This window comes from Plectropomus leopardus, chromosome 18, assembly GCF_008729295.1.
Source record: "Plectropomus leopardus isolate mb chromosome 18, YSFRI_Pleo_2.0, whole genome shotgun sequence".
Classification (NCBI taxonomy): domain Eukaryota; kingdom Metazoa; phylum Chordata; class Actinopteri; order Perciformes; family Serranidae; genus Plectropomus; species Plectropomus leopardus.
This window is the reverse complement of record NC_056480.1, coordinates 4,213,280-4,235,905: the sequence shown is the minus strand read 5'-3', so window position 1 is coordinate 4,235,905 and position 22,626 is coordinate 4,213,280. Positions and strand designations below refer to the sequence as shown.

Genomic DNA, 22,626 nt, shown 5'->3' with positions numbered 1-22,626 from the left:
AGTTCGATTTAACAAAGCTAATGTGACGGGAGGAGAAGCAATGTTTTGCATATTGCTGCTGTAATGTGAAAAGCCTCGTAACTGTTGGTGCGTTTGATGTTTTCCTTTAACTGGGCAACCACCTGCAAAAAAGCCTGTGATGATGAAGCTCACTCAGAACCTATTGGTTGATGTAAAAAAAAAAATTGTATTATTATTATAACTGGGCTGAAGCTGCAGTTGTGTTTTTTTTATTTTAACTACTTACAAGATTTTCACATTTTACAGGGGATGAGCTGTGTCTGAATTAGTCTTTAGGTGCACCAGCTGTCATTAAAACATAAAAAGCATATATTAACTGGATTTTAAAGTTTGACTACTTTATGATGTCTTAAATTTAGATGTTGTAACTCTTTTTAAGGATCTAGCTGTACTTTCTGCTTTCTGTCACATTGATGTCGAGTGGCCTAGGGTCACACCAGAGGGCCTACCCCCTCTCAGAGTTTCATTACAGTCACAGTAGGATGCCATGGGGTACAGTATATGCACAACAAACTGATTGAACCTCCTCCTCCTCCTTTGCTCTCTATCTGCCCTCCTCCCTCTTTTCCTCCTCTTCCTCAGGTCTGATGTTTCTTTCCGTTAACGCTTTTTTATTTTTCATGCCTTCGCACCAGCAATATCCTTGGCAAGAGCCATCGTGTTTTCTGGTTGTCCATCTGTTTGTCCTTACATTCATACATACGTGTGTCCCATTCTTGTGAATGCAATATCTCCACCGCCTTGAGAGAATTTCTTGGCAAAGACAAATTTGGCACAAACATCCACTTTGAGTAAATGATTACCCGATTACAGTGTGGCCAAAGCTCAAGATCACTGTGACCTTGTCTACTGGCACAAACTTTGGACTCAAAACAACAAAATTTGGACTCAACAATGAAATAATTCAAATTTAGTGGTCACGGGTCACTGTGACCCTGGGTCAGTCTCATTCTCCTGACTGTGATATTTAAAGAATGCCTTGAGGGAATTTCCTTAAATTTGGCACCTCCACTCCACCTCCAAACCTCCACTTGGACTCAACAGTAGACTGATTTAAGTTTGGTGGACACAGGTCAAGGTCACTTTGTTATCTTTGTTATCTCAAAAAGGTCTTGAGTGAATTTCCTCAAATTTGGCACAAATGTCCACTTGGAATCAAAGATGAACTGATTCAAATTTGGTTGTCATAGGTCATTGTGTCTTTGTGTTAGTCTCATTCTCCTGACTGTGATATGTGAAGAAGGCCTTAAGGGAATTTCCTCATATTCTGCACACATGTTCACTTGGACACAAGAATGAAGTGATTAGAATTTGGTGGTCAAAGGTCACTGTTGCCTTACAAAATATATTTTTGGCCTTGCCTCAAGAACTGATATGCCAATTATGACAAAATTTCACAAAAATGTATATAATGATAAAATGTTGAAGTGCTGAAATCTTATACACAAAAAGTCAAAGATCGACTTCACTGTTACATCATAATGTTCTGCAAAAAGCTGGACATTACCCAACATTACATTTCAGGAACAATAGGGGAGGTTGAATTGGTGACACTAATCTTGTGTATCCACCTTAAAACTGTGCTGTTTGTAGAGATCTTCTGTGCTGCCGTGGGGAGAATGTGTGTAAAGCATCCATGTTTTCATAGACATGGATGCAAACTGTAACTGCAAATAGACTGGTTTGCAGAGGCATACAATTTTGAGGCAGTAGTTTTAGTTTCTTGCCTCCTGCTGCCATTTTTCTTTTATCTCTATACTTCACCTTTTTGACTGATTTTCGATTCTTTCCCATCATTCTCTGCCCCTAGCTAAGCCCAAGAACTCAGCCAACGTTGTGACCGTCCAGGCTGGGCCCAATTCAGTGGTGGTGGCGCAGTGCGAGGCGGCCGAAGGCAAACCAGCAGCTACCATCAAGTGGTTGGCGTCGGTTGGAGGCAACCACTCAACCAGCACCACAAATGGGCCGGACGGCACGGTGACAGTGCGCAGCGAGTATCGACTGGTTCCCACGCCGGCAGATAATGGCAGGGAGGTGACCTGCATGGTCGACCAAAGGACACAGGAACGTCCGTGGGTTTCTCAAGTCAAGCTCTCGGTGGAATGTAAGAAAGACCCACTTACACACTTTAACACTTTTACTTGTATTCACACAATTTCTCCTTGAACATGAATGGTCCCGGGGGTACTTTTTTATTCATTTGTTTTACCACCATGTGTCATGAGTCCTAAGGATACAAATAACTTGTCTGGCTCCAAAAGAGCCAACTGTTAACAACTTCAGACACAGATCAGTAGCTTGCCAGAGCCTTTAGGCCTATACTTTGGCAGTCACCTGCAGACCCTTTTCCACTTATCTTTAGACAATACACAGACTGCCAAATATAAAAACGATCAGTCTGCATTTATAACCTCGCTGTGAGACAGCAATGATGAGGAGATGTTAGTTTGAAGCACTTTATTCACACACACACACCCTCTGAAGCACTTCCAAGTGACTTCTCTAATGATCTAAATAACAAAAACAACATCTGGTCCATTTGCTGTAACATCTGAGAACACATTTTCAGTTTTGCATAGCTTAAACACTGTGGGTGTTACAGAGGAATACAAATAAACCATATTGTTCATTTGTTGTAAAAGTCAGTGTTTCTATAATGCATGGCTGTGTAAAGGCCCGTCTGCAGACGGTCTCCAACATAATGTAAACAATAAGTGCAAAGAGACTGATTGCCATATGAATTTATGTGATAATGGAGGACACATTTTTGCTCCCAGTCGTAGCGTACTTTGCATTTGATTTATTATGGGGGGCAGATCATTAGGAAAACAGCTACTGGGATTTTTTTGGGGAGGGAGCTAGAGCTTAAAACCAACTGTTTCTTGTTCCAATATGATCTCATTAATGAGGATCTCAGTATTTTGCATATATCTAGGTTCATACTTGTTTTACTAGAAACCTTAAATACATGTTTTCATGCTGAGATGGTCTAAAACCACTTCATTTTTCTCTTATTGTCTGTACTGGAACACCTGTATTCATCATCTGTCTGCGAGGGCTCTGTTTTAGTGCCTGTCTCTTTAGGCCCATCTCCCTAAAAAGCCCTGTCTGCTCTAAGTGGTCAGCATTTCCAGGTCTTTTCATATCTGTGTCTGTATACTGTCATCACAGTCGTGGAATGACTGTAATGTAGCATAGCTGCACTTTCTACTGAGACACCACTAAAACCATCTGAACACAACAACTAAAAACTTTATTTTCACTGATGTTAGTATGTAGCTACATGTAGCAGTGTACTAGCAGCCTAGGAATGACTGTGTATGCAATCTTTTCTTAAAAATCCTAATGAAAACCTCAAACATAACCAGACATGCTCTAGCAAAAATATCATCTGCAATCAGGGAGAAATTAACAACAATCAAAATAAGACATTTCCCTTTCGTTGGCATGTAGCTTCATGCAGCAGTGTACTGGCAGTCTGGGAATTACAGCGGCAGTGTCACTGCTTAAAAATCACCAATAAAAGCTTTTTAACACAACAGGACAAGTGCCATCAAATGATCCAAAATCAGGAAACAATTAACAACATCAGCAACTAAGATTTCTTTTTCTCTAATGTAAGCTAATAGCTACATATAGCAGTGTACTGGCAGCCAGAGAATGACAGGATAGCAGCACTTTCTGTCATAAAAAATCTCTAGTAAAAGCTTTCAAACACCACCTGACATGTTCCAGTAGGAATATGAGCCACAGTTAGAGGGAAATTGACAACACTGGCAACCAAGATTACATTTTCCCTGATATTGGTATGTTGCTACATGTAGCAATGTACTGGCAGCCCAGGACTGACAGTGTATAGCAGCACTTGAGTCGAAAACCACCAATAAAAGCTTCTCAACACAACTGGACATGTTCCAGCAGGAATATGATGCCAAATGTGGAAAAAAATAACAACAGCAACCAAGTTTACGTTTCCCTTATACAAGCATGTAGCTACATGTAGCACCGCTGGCTGCACTAAGTAAGCACTTACAGTAGCGTGCCACGTGCAGATGACCATATAAAGAAACCCATCGATAGCTGATGTCAGTTAGTCTCAAAAGTAGAAAAAATGTTGGAAATAGAGTATCCAGAGTACTGGTAATTCTGGTACCTGGATTTTTTTGTTACCACCTTAAGTGATAGCAAAAATGCCCAGGCATACATACAATACAGTAAGCCTACCATTATGACATCCCATCTACATTTTTTTTGTAACTATGATCTTCTGCAGATCAGTAACAACAGGGCAGCTTGCACTGCATTAATTGTAGCATCCTTTAAGGTCTTTGTGTTGGCCATAATTTCTCTTTAGTTGTTAATTTTTCTGCAGATTGTGACAAATGAATCCAGATTTCTGTCATTACATATAATATGAGGAAAGACAAAACAGATGCCTTTAGTGATGCCCCATCCCACATCTAAGCCCAGACTTTAAGAACAGCTCTTAAAAAGTAATTTGCACAAAATGTTGGCACTTGAGCATTTTCATGTTTTTACTTTCAGGAATATAGACAATCAAGAGGGCTCATGTTTAGACACAAATGCGCGCACACACACATTACTTTCATCTAATCCATTAATTTCCATGGGATTAAAATATTAGACAGGTTCAGCGTGGCTTTACAGAGATTTAGGGATGCTGACAGCATTGTCTCAACTGTGTGACCTCACTGCCGTTCACTGCAAAGATGGAACAGATTGTCTTTGTTCAGCCTCTTTTTTTAATCTGCAATTTTTAGACTGCATAAACACACACACGCAAACATGGACAACATACACGTATAATCACACTTCCTGTCAAACTGCCACGAGCAATAACAAGCAATACATGTAAAAAAAGTTTTCCACTTGAACTCTGGAGCCGTGGCTACACACACACACACTCACAAGCATCTGGTCATGCCTTCACATCAAGCTGTCAATGATCACATACAGAAATTGTGCATTACAGCATGTATGCAATCAGATATAGCATATGTCTTTTTCTGTATTTATGTGTGGGGGCATATATGCACATGAATTTACAATATGTTTACATGACATATACAGTGAAATGTGACAAGCAAGGGGCTGTAGGATCTCATCTGTCAAGCTGTCAGTGTGTATGATGAGGGCTGGAAGACAAACACAAACATGTTTCTACTGACGTACCTATTGAGACTCTCCTTACTCTGTAACTGTTACTTAAAGGAAAACTTCATCCCCAAAATATCCATTTGTATATCAATCGCTCACCCTGCGTTATGTACATTGAGTCTCATTCATGAAATGTTAGTACATCTTTGAATAGATTAACACATAAACGATCTTGGTACTTAAAAATCTACATTAGATTCATGAAAGCCACGGGAACATTGGATTTTATCAAAGGCATGCGTGTATGTTCATGAACATCAGTCAATCATAGTCAGCCATTAGCATACTTCCCGGCCTATGAATAGCTATTAATCACAATATTAAGAAGTGAAAATTGGATAGATACATTCCGCAAACACAGAAAGAGAGAGAGAAAGAAATACTTTTCTGAGATTGAAGGTATTTTGGGTGACGTGGAGTTGAGAAAAAATAGCTTATTTTCTTCTGTAAGTGGCAGTGTGACAAGTTTAGGTCAGTGCTGTAATTTCTCACGATTTCCTCATGCTCAGGCCGATTTAACGTTTATTAGTTGTATTTTCTTTATGATACTGTCGTGAACTGTCCGTGCTTAAATGGCATTTTGGCAGGAGTTTCAATGGACTGAATCAAGAGGGAAAGAAAGAAAGCCTGGGAAGAGAGGGAAAGTGGAGTATGTTGAGAACCAGTTGGGAGAGAGAGAGTGAGTGCAAGAGAGAGAGGAAACGAGAGGGAAAAGACAGCTGTACGACGACGTGGTTGGCAGTGTTTGCTTCGGCCTGCCCAGCAGTGGTAGAGATGTGCATAACCTGCAGCAGAGAGGTAATCATCATGTGCGTGCTGCATTGCCATGGATCGCTGTGCATACTAGATGCACCAAGGTGCAGCCTGCTCCTCCAGATCTGTCATGAACGAGATGACAGACTAATAAAAGGAAGTTCAAATTTTAGTCCGGATTTATCGGATTTGTCCTTTTAAAAAAGTGGATAAATGAGACTTGAATTATACTGCACGAGTTTGTAAACAGATGTTATGATATAAATTTGCTGTTGTTAAACGCAGTCACTTATGACTGCAATTCATCAAGAATTTTCTCAGTTTCTTCATTCACTGCAGACATGCATGAAAAGTATTCTCTAAAATATTCAAAGTGACGTAGGGTGAGCAATTGATGTAAAAATGGTCATTTGGGGGCTGAAATATTCCTTTAAACAAGTGTTAGATGATGGAATGGGTCCCCAAAAGTATACATACGTCTGTGTTGGTCCTCCAGCCCACATCATACACACTGACAGCTTGACAGGTGAGATCCACCAGCCTTGTTTCTCACTTTTGAGTGTATATATTGCGTGAACATGCTGTAAATACAAGTGCATACACACAAATACGATAAATTAAATGTAACACAGGGTGAGTAATTGACCCATAACCCTATAATTGTAACTTTAACCCTAAAGCCAACCTTTAATCGAGGTGACGACCAGCAAAAAAATTCCTCAGCCTAAAAATTGGCCCTCACAGAGATAGAAGTACCTGAGCGCACACACCTCCATACTGCGACTTCCTCCTCGCTGTGTGTTAGTTTAGTGACGGTGTGAGGGATCATGTCTCCTGTCTGCTGTGTAAGTCAGATCAGCTTTTATAGGTCAACGCTTTCCAGGAGGAACACACACGCACACCTCACACCACACAAGCCACACACTTCCCCTCCCACACACTGTCCTCTCCCCACACTCCGCTCTCAGACTCTCTTTCTCAATGTCTCTCTCTGTGAAGGGAAAAAGAGCTAAGCTTTTCTGTTCTGCCTGTTTTAACTTCCTACACACATCGCTGTGGTTTGCCTTCACTGTAAAATAAGACTCTTACGAGAGTGACACTAACTGATTTTCTCATCCTGCCGGTATCACAGTGCCTTGATTTCAGGGAGAAAAGCTCCTTTAAGGTAGTGAGGTTTTTTCACTCAGGATACAGCTTACACACATCACTACACACAGAGGGCATAGCATCCCTTTTTTGTCTTGGGTTGAGGTTTTGTTTGTGATGCAACATTTTGACACAGAAAGATAAAAAAAGAGACTGACAAAGACTGCCTGATACTGTTTGCAATTAATCCTCTAAAGCCATCCTTCAGTGTACTGTGCTCTCAGCCCCTGTCCAAAGTAGTACTAGCTAGTTAGCTTGCTTGCTAGGAGGCACTGTAGAGTTGCAAAAGATCTTTTATTAGGGACAGTTCAACCCAAAAATCAAAATCTGTTTTATTCCTCTTACCTGTGGTGCTATATATCAATCTAGATTGTTTTGTGTGAGTAACAGAGTGTTGGAGATATCGGCCGTAGAGATGTCTGCTTTCTCTCCAAAATATGGAACTAGAGGGCATTTGGCTTGTGGTGCTCAAAGCACCAAAAATATATATTTGATAAAGTCAACAACAATGTCTTCTTCCAGAAATCATGATCCACTCACTGTGGGATCACTCACGAAAATCCATAGACCTTGTTGTGAGCAGTTTCATGTAGTAAGTAACTCACAAGAGGAGACTGACATCGGACACAGTGCACTGTGTTGTGGAGCAGCTCTGAGGATTCAAAAGACAACTATACAGACACATCAACAAATACACAACATTACTTCAAAAAGACACAAGATAACCACAAAGAGACACTGAACAACCAACTAAACAACCAACCAACCTCTTAGAGATATGAAATCACAAAAAATACACAAAATTACCTCTAAGAGACGCAAAATCACAAAAATACACCACATATATTAAAAGGGCATAATTACCTCAGAGTGAAATAAACAATGACAACAAGATACAAAACAATGTCAACAGGATGCAAAACAACCCCAAAGAGACACAAAATAACCAAAACACATAAACAAAACAACAAAAAATACACAAGACTACCACAAAGACACACAAAACAACCAAAAGATACACAAAATTCCTCAAACATACACAAAAAAGAGACAAAACAACCATACGATATACTTTATTGTCCCCATAGGGAATTTTGTCTTGGACTCTGCTAGGCCCATAAATGCCTTCACAAAGTCTGTGTGTCTTGCTCCTATCTCGAAAAGGTGGTGGGGCCTTCTTCATGTCTCTGCCCAGGGACCCATTATCACATTTTCAGCCCCTGTTTATAAAGCTCAGTTTCTTTAATGAGAAATAAAATAAAATATCTCTGTCTTTCTCTCTTTCAGACCCTCCCTCTGTATCCATAGAAGGCTACGACAACAACTGGTACGTTGGCCGTTCAGACGCCGTGCTGCTCTGCCTCGCCACCGGCAACCCCACACCCACTACCGTCACCTGGACCACGTAAGAATCCCACTCCGGCCATCTGTGCATGTTGATGCATCTCCCTGAGAGTGACAGAGTTTCTAATTGTTGCTATAATCATGACAGCAGCGCTCACGACACTCTTCTTTCTTTAATGATGATTCTTTTTAATGATGATTTTTTGATAAACACAAATGCTCTTAACATCTCAGCCTGATGGACAGATGGCATGCTGTGTGTGTGTGTGTTTTTTTTCTATGAATATTGAGCGGGGAGACACAACGGCTGTTCACGTCTGTGATTTTGCTCACATTAATGCCGCCTTTGCATATCTTTTTTCTTGTTTTTTGTTTCTCTGTCTTTTCCCTTCGTTTTGCCTTCCTTATTTTCTCTGCCTCTCTTTCTCATTGATTTGTCTTCTTGATTTTCTCTTGCTTCATCTTATTTCATCCAATATCTCAAAACATATGGTCTCCTCACTGCTTTTATCTTACATTTTCCTCCTCCCTCCCTCCTTCTGTCCTCTCTCGTCTCATTTCTCTCATCCTTTATTCCTTCCATCCATCCTTCTGTCTTTCTTTCCCTCCTGCTCCTTTCTCTGCAGGGCGTCCGGTGCGCTGCCAGACACGGTGGTGGTGAGCGGCAACAAGCTGACAGTGAGGAAGGTGGACGACGCCGTCAACACCACTTTCACCTGTGAGGTCAAGAACAAGCACGGGGCCAGCAGTCACCAGATCACCACCTTCGTCATCGGTGAGTCCATCAAACGACACGTGCACACTCATATACTTGCTGTACATGTGCGAATTGTGTACAGATACACACTACAGTTGAGATGCATGTACCTGCAAATGCAGGTGACACAACATCCCATCAAAGACAAATGGATGATTTTCTTAAACAGCATGCACACACACACACACACACACACACACACACACACACACACACACACACACACACACACACACAGACACACACACACACTGAAAATCACAGCTGATTCTACTCCAAACATAATCTTGTGCACAAGTGTATGTGCATATATGCTGTATAGTCTGTTATGTGTGACTCAACGGCTGCAGCTCATACACTCAAATAGACATTTGCATGCACATACATAGATACACTTGCACACATGCATGCACAGAAACATAAATCTCTCTCACACACACATATGCTGGGATCAGGGCTGATCAGAGAGATGCAAGGATGCCGGTCTCTCTCAATCATCACATTGGGTACTTTTTTCCCCCTCCTTGCTAGCTGTCTTTCAGCAAAGCTTGGCAGAGTCTTTTGATTGACCCTTTCCCCACAGCAGGGCCAAATTGCAGGACAAGGGCCAACTCGAAATGTTTATAACTTCAGATCGAAACCACTCACTTGAGACCAGGATCTATGCGGCCACGCTGCGACCGGGAAACTGTAGCTCTGCTGGACGTAAATTAAATGTGAATGGTGTTTTACGAGGCCCTTGTTGCAGCGTTTTGGCCCTGCGGTGGTCACGATGGTGTTGAGATTGTTGGAAAATTTCTTCCAAGAGGTTCAAGTTGGTGTGAGCCAGTTCGCCCAGGTTTGTTTTTCTTTCTCTTCGTTCTTGTTTTTTTCTACCTTCTCTGCATCCATTTTGTTTTTCTTCGCATAACTAACACCTCCTAAGCACAATTGCTCTATTTTTCTCCTTTTAAGTACCTTTGATTCTCCCCTTCTGTCTGGTAAGGGTATAAAATGTCTGCATGCACTCTTGATCTTTCTGCTGGGTCTTGACTTTTGACGTTTGCAAGTCCGGTGATTCGGCTGCTGTTGCCACGGTGTTCGTCTGGGGTTATTTTCCCTTTCCTTCTGCCCTCTGACGCTTTCACACATTGATCCGACATATACACACACACACACACGCACACACACACACACACACACACACAGACAGACACTCACAATCCCAGAAACATGTCCGCATGCTGAAATGCCTCACTGCACATCAGCAGGCAGGCCTCGAAACCTGTTAGAGTGTCTTTTTTTTTTTATCACTGTGTGTGTGTTCCCACAGTGTTGCCTGCTTGACTGGTCAAAATGTTTTCCTTCCTTCTTCTACAAATCTTTTTTGAGGAATTAATTGGAATAATCACCATGCTGAGCTTACAACAAAAAAAAAACAAACTTCTACTCTTTTGCCAAAAGATAGAGAGAAAAGCTACATTTAGAAAATCCGTGGGAAATCGAAGCTGGAGATTTTGAATTGTCTCCTCTGAGAACAAAGATGCTTTGTAGCCAGGCAGTGTGTTGGGAGGGATGTGTGGGAGGTTCAGAAGTGGCTAAGCTGCTACTGTTCTTGCTGGAAGCTGAGCAATGTGACTGACTCAAAGTATCAGGGAGGGTACACTTTCCCCTTCTAGTGCGCACACACATAAGCTCAGCACAATGAAATCCTTCACAGACACATGTACAATCTCCACACGTTACTCACAAAGTACACACACATACTTTGAGCACTTTGAGGACTCACACATTTTTTTTTAATCTTTCCAAGTACCTGAGATCAAGCCCAGACTTTGTGATCCATCCTCCTCTGTGCTAAATGTGTCCTTGGTGTTTCACGGTTTGCTTGTGTTCTGCCACGGTGAAATGACTGGATGGGTATAAAGTAACGTAGTGACTTAATCTCTCAGTTTAACACGTTTACTTATAGAAGGTGAGTGCCAGAGCTCTAAACCGGAGAGGTGTGGGATGACAGAGCGCTTTGTGGAGTGAACAAACAAATAGGGCAGCTTTTCTTTAGTGTTTTGTTCGGTGCTTCAGGTGACGCACTCATCCAAAGTGACTTCGCACAAGTGCACGGGGAGTCGGTGTATTGCTCAAGGACACTCTGACACACTTTGACTCATGAGAGTTTGGCTATTGTGGGAGCAATCGCTCTGGCCTGCATTTGTACATGGCGCTCTTTTCATCAGTTCTACCACCTGGTCTTTTGGTCTTTGTTGTAGAAATCCTCACTTTGTGTGTCTGTGCTGCAGTTTACAAATGCAAATTGTATTATTACAGCATTACTTGATTCTTCAAAATATCAGCTTGACAAATCCTAGATTTTTTTTTTGTTGAATTTGTTTGACTCAGTGTCAAAGTTGGAAGATTATTCTTTTAGGCTGTTGGACAGTTAAAAATGGCTGAGATTTTGATTAAGGCTAACTGATAATTGAATTTGAGGAATATGTATTTGTATGTGTCCACAGGTGTGATTTGCACTTTAAACCCATCCACCGGTCAAAAGCTGTTTCCGGGTCTTCTGTAGCTTAGCGACTCTGCACCATCTTCACAGGTGTGAATGACTGTAACGGAGAACAGCAGTACTTTTTATTTTGAAAAATCACCAGTTAAAGCTTTCAAACACAACTGGACACATTGAAGCAACATCAAAGCATCAGATATCAAGATAACATGTTTTCCTAATGTTAGCATGTAGCTCCAGGTAGCAGTGTACTTGCAGGCGTGAATTGAGCTTGTGTCATGGCATATTCTCTTTATTAAAAATCAACAAACACTCCTTAACACAACAGGGCATGTTCAAGCAGGAATATTATTTGGAACTGGGGAGAAATTGACAACATGAGCACTTCTTCTTGTAAAAAAAAATCACCAATAAAAGCTTGGGAGGAAACTGACAACCCTGGCAAACAAGAATACGTGTTTCACCAACGTTAGCACAAAGCTACATGTGGCAGAAATAAATAAATAAAAGAAATCCATCACAAGCTGACGTGTAGCTGAAATAGGAAAAACACAGAAACAGAGTCTGAAGTCTGAGGTTTTTGGATTTGGATTTAGGATTACTAAATCATGCGTTTAGCTAGTTACTTGACTTTTTGGCCTTGTTGATTATGAATATCAAACATTACAACTTCATACATATAATTTTAGAAAATTAGTAAAAGCATAATAGGTCCCTTTAAACCACTGCACAGTCCTTAAATGCTCTGCATGCTGAAATTACAAGGCAAGCTTATGTTGTCCCCATAAATATAAACACAAGAAAAATGACTTTACCATCACACTATACACTCATATAAAGTATTTAGTGGCCTCACTTGTCCTGCCAACACCATGTTTATACCTACTAACAACCCAGACGTGCATAAAATAAACTCCTATTTGTGGTGGCAGAATAATCAAAACATTATCATCAAAATGACTTGGGCCACCAGCCCACTCCCCTGGGCGAGTCATCACAACCACAGCCCGATGACTATTTAGAGTCTCTTTCCTTTGCATCAGCCCAAATCTGAAGGCATCCTACCAGGAAAAACTCCCAACACTCCAGATGGCCAGTCTGCCACTGGTAGTGAATCACAAAAAGACGACACCATTAGACTCACCTTTCTAAAAGCGATTATATCCATGGCTGAATGACTCATTCTGCAACATGTTAGTTACTAATTAAAGAGCCCACTAGCAATTAAATCTTCAAACCCACTCGAGTATTAAATCCTATATCTCATGCTGTCTCTCTGTAAGTCTGTAATACTGTCACAGAAAATGAATGTTTTATCATATAAGAGAAACCAAGTGAGTTCAGCAAATGAGCTTCTAAACTTAGCAAACAAATTGCTGAACTGTCTTGACATATTGTGCTCGTGCCATTTTAATATTATAATGATTAACGTGTACACCGCTCATATGATTTGACATCAGACAGCAGCACACAGTAAAAGCTGTTTACCTTGAGGACATGTTGCAGGAGTGCTGATTTGCACAAACAGCGACAAGTGCTCCTTTTCTTCCTCTTTTCAACGAACCGGCTCTGTGTGGCCATTCCTCCCTGCAATGTTTGAACAGAATCTGCTGGGAAAATAGCACTGATACTGTCATATCTTGTTATGCAGATCTATTTTTAAAAGCAGTACCACCACCAGCAAAGCACCACTAACCTTGATTAACCTTGGTGCATTGCATTTCCTACAGCTGGTTCACAATAAAAGCCTCCTGGCAGTTCATCAGTTGTAAAACTCCTAGTACTGAGCCAGCACTGAGAGCTGAACACAGCAAGACATTCTGAAGTGGTGCTTTCTCTGTTCTCACCGACAGCACCATGCATGTATTGAGCCAATTAGTTCAGCACAAGACACAGCTTTGGTTGAGGAAGAAGACCATTACGAGTTGGCCTCAGCTGACCTTTCTACCAAGCAGGCTGACGATATCCTCACGGTTATCTTCTGCTGTGAGGTTTCAGTCGAAATACACATAATCATGGCTCCGTATGCCATGGTGCAGCTGAACCATGCTATGCTGAGAATTTGGGGATTTGTTTGTTGTGACTGTTGATTACGGCATTGTTTGAAGGAGCAGCACAGACGTTGCCATTATTAAAGAAAGCTGTTTTCTAAAGGTTTCATTGACACAAAAGCAGCTTGCCATCTTACCTTAAAGGGGAAATATTATGCTCATTTTGAGGTTTGTACTTGTATTTTGGCTTGCTAGTAGCACATGTTTACTTGCTTGTTTTACTGTTCAAAAAACAAATTATTTTCCTCATACTGTCTGTGCTGGAACACCTGTGTTCACCCTCTGAGGGATTACTTTTACAAAATGTATGCATCATTTTTTGAAACTTTGGCCACTTTAATGTAAACATACAACATTGCAACATTATATGACAGACAGTAAGGAAAATAATAAGACATCAGTTTAACACAGTGCCTTCAGTAAAACATACCATGTGTATGGATCACAGTGATCGTGCTTTTGTTCACTTAACATCTGTGTTTCCTAAAAGAAACCATCGCGAGTAAACGACTTACCACTACTGATAAAAATCTAGCTCTAAGTACGAGATCTAACCTGTCAGGCATGGAAGGCCCCGGCTCTCAATAATGTAACAGTTAATACCCCGGCACTTTGTGTACATGGGCCCAACACACCCCGCTAATTTCCCTGCTGAGAACCGTTAACAGCTCCTCTCTGTTCTGTTAAATGGTAGATGAAAGCGCAGCGCTGTCTGGCTTTTCTGCCGCTGTCAAGCAGCCGTCGCGCGTCATGATTTTCTCCTCAGCTTCTACCAGGGCCACGACTTGAAGGAGGAGAAGATGTGGGGTTTCACTAGGAGTAGAAAAAAACGAAATTGAGAGGGAGAGAGGTGAGGCAGGAGGAGGAAGACGTGGAGAGGAAGAAATAGGAAGAGGATGAGGAAGGATGTGGGGAGGGTGGAAGAGGGATGAAGAAGAGTTGAAGGAGGAGCTTGGATGGCCCTTGCAGGCATTTTTGGAAACACACACACACACAGTCCATTTCTCTCTCATGTATCCCGAGCTCTCAAGAGTAAACGTTAAGACAGCTAGAGATTTTTTTCGTAAGCGTTTTGCTGACGGAAGTGAAATGTGTACAGCAGCCAACTTAACCTCTGCACATACACACACGGCGCACGCACACTTGCCCCACCCTTAACTCCCATCCGTTCACATGCACATGATGCCAACTACGCATGGCTTGCTTGGTTGCCACTTCGCCAGCTGGATCTGCACAGCACACCGTGCACAGAGAGAGAGGGAGAGGATGTTGGCAGAAAAAAACCCATCAGAGTGGAGGATGGGAGTGGATATGAGGTGGGGTGGGCAGCAGAAAAAAAGACGACGAGATTGCAGAAGGGCTGAAAACCAAGATAAAGGCAAGGGTCGGGGGTGGAGAGGATGGAAAAATCGACGGAGAGGGGCAAACAGAGGTAGCAGCAGGAGAAGAGGGGCAGGAAAGTCCTCTAAAAACTCTCATGACTTCAGGTCCAGTTTAAAAGAGCAAACTGGCAGGAGGCTGTGACCCCCTCTGTCCTCTACCCTTCCGCCCATCGCTCCATCCCCCTCCCATACATCCAGCCCTTTCATGGGGAGTCCAGCTGGCACTGGGCTGGGGGCTGTTGTTGCCGACCAAACACACACACACACACACGCATACACATATACACACAGTCACATCTAAGGGGACCAGTGGAGAAGCATTTCCTGGATTGCCTGCGGCAAGCGAGATAGCTGTCCACCGGAAAGGCACATACTCACTTTGCAGATACACACACACAGATATACACACACTATTTCACACATGCACACACGGACAAATTGGACCATGCAGCTCTGTGCATAAAATAATCAGATGATCGTCATTGGGGGAAAATGCTGGCGCTGACTCTCTCTGACATAAACTCTGGGCCAACCTCTGCACAGGCTTAATGAAACACACATACTGTATGCAGATACTCACAGAAGGGCCTGAGCGATAGTGGAGTAGTTGCAACAGTATAATATATTCCAAATATTAGCCAAGCAGATGTTAATACATTACTCCACAACATTTTGATTTATTCGATGCTTGTTTCTGATTGGCTGGCACAAGTCCTTAAAAGTAATATGACCTCAAACAAAGATCCGTCCAACAGTTCAGCCAACGTTTTAAATCAGTGTGCAGGGTGCTGAATATTAAATTGCACATTACCATAACAACAGCACTTCAAACTTGATGCTGAGTGCACAGTTATTGATGTACTTGTGGAAAATATTTCTGCTCACTTACATCTCTGCAGTGTTCCATTTTAATTCTGAGCTTTCAGTCATCAGAGCTTTTTTTCTAGTTTGTTTTATAAACCTTTTATAAGCCTTTATCTTAGGGTCTGCCTTAAAATGGCTTTCACCTAATCCTTTTCAAAGCCCATTTACCCCCATTTACTTTATATTAAGCAAAGACGTCCAGGATACGGCCTCAGCCATCTTGCATTAGTGACGTCATTTGGTGCCAGAGTCTGCGCAGTGGTGATCCAAAAATGGATGTACAGTATCGAGCTCACACCTATTTGCGAGTCAATCACAGATGTCAGTTATGACATCACACCCTCTTTATTTAGCATCTCACAAGTAGTTAAAGCCAAACCTATTAGGAAAACACTTGGAAGTACATCAGCTAGAAGAGAACTACCTTAAATGACAAAAGCATCTTGGATCAAGATCAGGGAATAATTCATTTGCTATGTACTTTTATTTTTAATCCCCCTTTTACACAGCTCTTCATTATTCTGCATTGCTGGTCTTTGCAAAAGGTGTTATCAAAGATTAGGGGGGCAGAGATATCTGGCGTTTAGGCTTTCTGTAATGGTAGTAACAGCACTGAATAGCAGCGTCTGTGTGAATCAGACAGCCGGCAGGATGAGACCGTGGACAGGACAGTTATGATGTCTCTGTGACGTTTCATGTTGAAGATTTACAAAGCAGTTAGCATCTAACTCAAAAAGAAGAACAGTGGCCGTAAATGTCCACAAAATGGGGAGACAATTAGGTCCAGCAGCTCCTTACCCTCTGAACAGAGGACGAGATCAGTCACCATAAAACACTGGCAGTAAACGATATCATGAATAATTTTTGAAATCATGAAATAATTTTTTTAATTTTTAGAAAGAGCTGCCAATACATATGTTATAAGTCACACTAGAGACCAACGCTGTTGTGTTACACTTCACACCAGTGATGCCTCTTTTGCTTTTTTGATGCCAAAGTGCTGTCCAAAGTTACACTGTGCTGGCATGATGCTGATGTTGTTTGGTTCTGTGTAAAAATGCAAAGGTGGCCTAAGTAAAGGACTTTATCGTGGCTCTATAGCATGATCTCTGGGTAAAAGGGTTTTAGTTGGCCACTGTCCTGTCAGCTAGCATGGGAGTGTTGGGGTTATGGCCTAAAATAGAGCCAGCAGAAGGACGCATGGAGGTGTTTTAGCTTCACTTTGGGAGAGCTGTCATTCCATCCATCTTTATTGAACATGACAGCTTTTCGTGTTTTTGCACACATAAAATATATTAGCACAAATTGTGCTACAAGTTCAATATGATTTTTTTCCACTTTGCTCACTTCTACACCTCAAATATCCTGCCAAAACATGCAGGTTCAACCAACTATGTGAAATTATTTCTCTCTCTCTCTCTCTCTCTCTTTCAATCTCTCTCTCTCTCTCACACACACACACATTCACACACATAAACATACAAATGAACACAGACATAAGCCCATAGCTAACAACCATGTCTCTGCAGCTTTCGGGGCTTCCTGTATATACGATGTGTTGCTACAGTAACGGACAGGAAAAGGCGGCCTGTTTAGACTACCAGTCAAATCCCATCTAATCTCGACGTCTTGATGGAGCTGATTTAGTTTCCCTTTGGTCTGGGCCGCAGGCCACGAAACTGTAACATCTGATTGAGTGAAATGTATGAAAAAGAGCAGCGTGCCCTCCTGCTGATCTCGTGGATGTGGGAGGTGTGGATGTTAAGTGTGGTCCTGTTTTATTCTTGGCTCAGTTTGATGGGGTTGGATATTAATACCTTCACTCTGCCAAAATACAGCTACGCAGACGTCTAACCAAAATATAAAACCTCTGTTTATTAACAAAAATTGTAAAATCCACTGAGAGGACAAATAGTGGTGGTATCCCCAAAACTGTGTGTTTTATCTGGAGATCCTTGAAGGATCATTAAGCAGTGTAATATTTATTTATTCAAATAATTTGGTGAAATTCTGAAGCCTTGTTTTTACCTTATTATTATTATTACTACCTTTGCTCAGTGCGGCTGGCTGCTCGCACACATTCGGCTGTGATTTATCAAAGCTTTAAACGGAGGCTGGTTCCTGCGAAGCTGCTAAAACAAACAGTGTTGTCCGAGCTTCTCTACAGCAGCACTTTGTGTCTGTGTGGTTATTCACAGACGTGTTGCGACATATAAGACGTGCCTAAAATTGATAACAGAGCAAAACTGACGCATTATCTCCTCCATCCTCCTTTGTGTCTTTTGTTTGAAAGTAATCTCTTTAAATGTGTGTGTGGCACCTACATTATTGATAAATTGATTCATTTTTATTTATTTCTAAACCCCTGGACTTTCATAGCTCATAAGAGTTTCAGCAAGATTTGGACATTTGTTCAAAACATGGTGAAAGGGCTAACTGCGACAGTGCTAACTGAATCACACGGCTAATGTTACCGAATGGTTTTTAACAGATTTTTTGTTCGGGAAAAGTTTATTAGGGCTCAGTTGCAGCGTCTGCCCGTGCAAACTGGGCAGACACTGAGCTGAACAGCCCCACTTTATACACCTCTTTAATCATCAACGCCATCAAAATTATTGGTCTTTTTAAGGCAACTCCCTTAACTCAGCAGCCTCAACATTTTTCAGTGGTATTTAGTGATAAAGCCTACCCGTACATCATGTGCGTGAGCTCAACAACAAGACTACACAAGAGCTAATTAATATGCACACACCAACAAGACGGGGCTGTGAACTACTTAAAGTTTCAGTGTAGCTCATTCTCAGTGTTCTTATATTTCAAAAAGACAGACGGCATTCAGATTTTCCTTTTAATGTTGAAAAAATTTCAGTCAATGATGGGACATATTTGGTTAATGTGACCTCTTGTCCCCTTTGTTGCTTCTGAAATCTACACCTCTGCAGCTGGGGCATAAGGGGAATTAAACGCTGTTGTATGGGTATTAAAAGTTCATTTTGTCGCAGTGAAAGTCACTACATTTAAAAGTTTAGATGACTGAAGTGGTTGAGTGGCAGTTTGAAAAGTCTGACTACAGCTGTGACTTTTATCTCTCTCTATTCATACACTTAATAAAAATTATTTTAATAAAAAGCAGAAATGTGTTGAGTTGAGGTGTTGAATGTTAAGTACTTGTAATAATAACAAAAATAATTCCCATAGTGTGTAAATCCTTTTAAATTTTATTGTGATTTCAGTCTGCATAATTACTGATCTGCTATCAGTTGTGTTATTCAGACAGCTCGGCTGTATCCAAATCTTGGCAGAAACACTGGGAGTGATTTCATCCAGATGAGTTTTATTTCCACAGCGACGTGATTTCCCAATGAAGTTTATCCGCTGAAAGTGATAAACGAGAAACTGGGGAAGGGGCTCTGTCTGTGCATAAAAAACTATTTCTCTGACAATCAGAGACAAAGCTGAGGAAATCTGATAGAAACTTCCAGAAATCGGAGAAAAAGCTCCGTTGTTGCCCCCTCGGTGTGACTGTTGGGGCTGCGGCCACGCAGGGGTAACGTCTGTCAGGGAGATAAGAGCTGAGGAGAGAGCCTCCAGGCTACGGCTTATCACACGCACAGACCTGGAGGGGAATGCACAAACACACACATACACACAAGTGTGTACAGGGTGGGTGTGTGTGAAGCCTTCCACGTAGAGAGATTTGAGGTGGGGGAGGCTTATATCTAACCTCAGCATCAGCAGCTGCCCGGCAGCTGTAACTTCAGTCTATTTCTCTATCTGTCTCACAGCAGGACGAGCGGCCAGTCAACAGATTACCGCCACCGGTGTCGGGCTCAGAAAGAAAGACGGAAAGCTGTCTGTATGTGTCATTTCCACTGACTCATGGTTGAGGTTTATGATTAGAGCTTTTCCTGAAAGACACTGGCCTGAGGCAATCTGTGGTGTTTGTATTAATCAAGCAGTGGTGGAAATTAATCATCCCATCTCGAGTTGTGTGATTTTTGGTGGTCGATGATGAGAGTTTTTTCTGTAGGACGAAGCAAACCTCAAAGGCTGGTTGCGTTATTGGTAAAATTCCAGGTGTTTTGTTGTGTCAGCAACTTTTTCAGGCAGCATCGAGTCATGCCTTGTAAGTTTTGATGTTTAAAACAAACAGTATGTGTACATGATGCTAGAAAAAGTCAAGTTGTTGTGTTAGTTTGACTAAACTGGACTTTTAAAATACATGTAAACATGTCAGTCCCACTGATATTGGACTAAATCGAATTTCTCAAAGACTGACTAGCACACCCAGATAATGCGATTGTAAATGTGCTTACCTTAGTCGGACTCTAACTGGACCAAGCCTCCTGAGTATGCTCTTAGTGTCCTTCTCATAGTAATTACAGAAATATTCTACACATATTTGCACAGATGCCCCACGTCATAGCAAATGTCCTTGATCAAATTATTGGACAGATTCACAACACCAAAATATTTCATATCCCCCTTCCCTTACACCCACATTCACACAAACTTAATCGCCTGCTGTTAGTTTGGTTGATAGTGGGACTGATGAAAATGTATATCTGTTCAACTCACAGCTTGGTTACATATTGTGTTAACCCTAATGCTTTGATTATATTCAACTTTTTTTGATTTAATATGTCAACACAGTATTTCATTACAGAGCATGATAACTACAATTGAAGCATAATTACACAGTGTTATTAATTATGGATAATGGACCAAACATTCAGTGTTCAAGGAAACCCACCAAAAGGAGTCAATTCCTCAGAATTAAACATCTAGTGCTTCTTTCATCTTTCATTTTTGAACATTTAATAAGCAACAGCCCAGATAACAGTAGGAGAAATAGTACTGTAACAACAGAGCATGTTTGATTTTGAGTATTGGACTGTGTCTTTCTCATATTTAAATAGTCACTTTTTTTTGCTCTAATTATTGTATTGTTATACTCTCTTTAACGTATGTGTAGAACACAATGCCGAAAGCAGTAAGTTAATTTCCTGCGTCTGCAGACAGATCGAGACAAGAGAGAATATTATGAGAGAATTGGTAAATTACAACACTTCAGTAAGCAATCATCCGCTCAGTCCGGTACAGTTATCAGTTAGCAATAATAACAACACAGAGACTAATTACCCCCGATTGCAAAGCAGAGACTGCTTTGGTTCAACAGGGTGTTTGTGTTTAAACAAACAGGTGGGAGCGGATCTATTACACATGCAAGTAATTCAAATGTAAGTGATGTTTACTCTCATTTTGGGGCAGCATGCTCTTTAAATGCAAACCTTTTGTATACTGAATCAAAATGAACATAAACAATACTTAACAGCCCCAACAAGTAGAAGCTAGACCCTAGTACCAGCTGAAAGTAGTTGCCCTCCAGCTGTGAATGTAATTCTCTGTTGTTGCCATATAATCACCAATTATTGTCAGTCTGCTTTAACAATACTGATGATGAATGTGGAAGTGTAACTGTATCAGATTTGTCCTCGGTGAGTAAACTCGCTGTGTTTGGTATGTCTTTGTGATCTGCAGCGCACTGTTCAAGAACCCTGTCCTTCGATATGAGCTGCGAGACACTTTCAGGGGAACAATAGCCGTTTGTTTGGGGCGTTCTTGTGGCCTGGTGGGGAGAGAGAGGGTCTCATTATTGAAAGGTCAGCAGTTCAGTCCCAACATCAGCCTGTATGAGTGCATCAAAAACACAGCCGCAAACACTGCGTCTCCACTCCCTCAGTATTCTGTAATCAGCACTGAAATGTCAAATATGATCTCAAAGGTTTTCCATGTTAGAGTCACTGCTGCATGTTAGGGTGTCATAGGAGACAACACATTTTCATCCCAAACTGCCAAATATCGCTGCTTGGTCAGTGCCGTTTATCTCTACTTATGACATTTAGGTATTCTCCTGCCACTGTGTTGACGTTCATGGACGGCATGTCCAAATTTATGCCTGTTATATACATTCTGTCTTTTCAAAATATACTTTGTTTTTATGGGAAAAGTACAGTTTCTACATGAAAGATGCATAATCGTATTTCACAATAAACGTAGAACATTGGTAAAACACTGCATTAGTTTATTTCCCTGTGCAACACAAGCACGTGTTTAGGTTTGGGCAACAAAAGCATGTGGCTAGGTTTAGAGAATAACATCATGTTTCATGGTTTCAACATTCCTAGGGGAAGTGAACACCGGGCTGAAAGTCCATGGTTGGTTGGACTTGTTCACCGCACCTCCCGTCTCCTCTAAAGGGACTTCCCAGCTTCTTATATTACATCATTACCAGAAGCGTTTCAAACTGAGGCCGTCTGGCGGTATATCACACGATCGCGAAAGGTTCTCTCCAACCACATTTGTAAACTGACGCCACCCGGCATCATACCATAAAGCCAGGTGCTATCTGGCCAACTGGTGGTGTATGATTTAGCAGTGAACGGTTCCTTCTGGCCGTGTTATCCACTGACGCTGCCCGGCGTCATATCCTACCGTCATGACAGGTGTCATCTAGCTGACTGACGGCGTATCATACAGCCATGAAAGGTTCCGTCCAGCCACGTTATAAACTGAAAGCACCCAACATCATATCATACTGCCACACGTGTCTTCTGGCAGGCTGGCAGCATGTCATACATC

General features: G+C 41.5%; 1 protein-coding gene across 1 annotated transcript in view; it reads left to right on the top strand.

Annotated features, from left to right (window-relative positions):
• The window catches only part of pvrl2l (PVR cell adhesion molecule related 2 like), a 241,628-nt gene that overhangs the window by 194,464 nt on the left and 24,538 nt on the right, over positions 1–22,626 (top strand). The window contains exons 4-6 of the mRNA XM_042506359.1: positions 1,832–2,125; positions 8,386–8,503; positions 9,069–9,217. Coding sequence (XP_042362293.1) covers positions 1,832–2,125; positions 8,386–8,503; positions 9,069–9,217 — 561 coding nt within the window. The remainder of the gene's footprint in view (positions 1–1,831; positions 2,126–8,385; positions 8,504–9,068; positions 9,218–22,626) is intronic.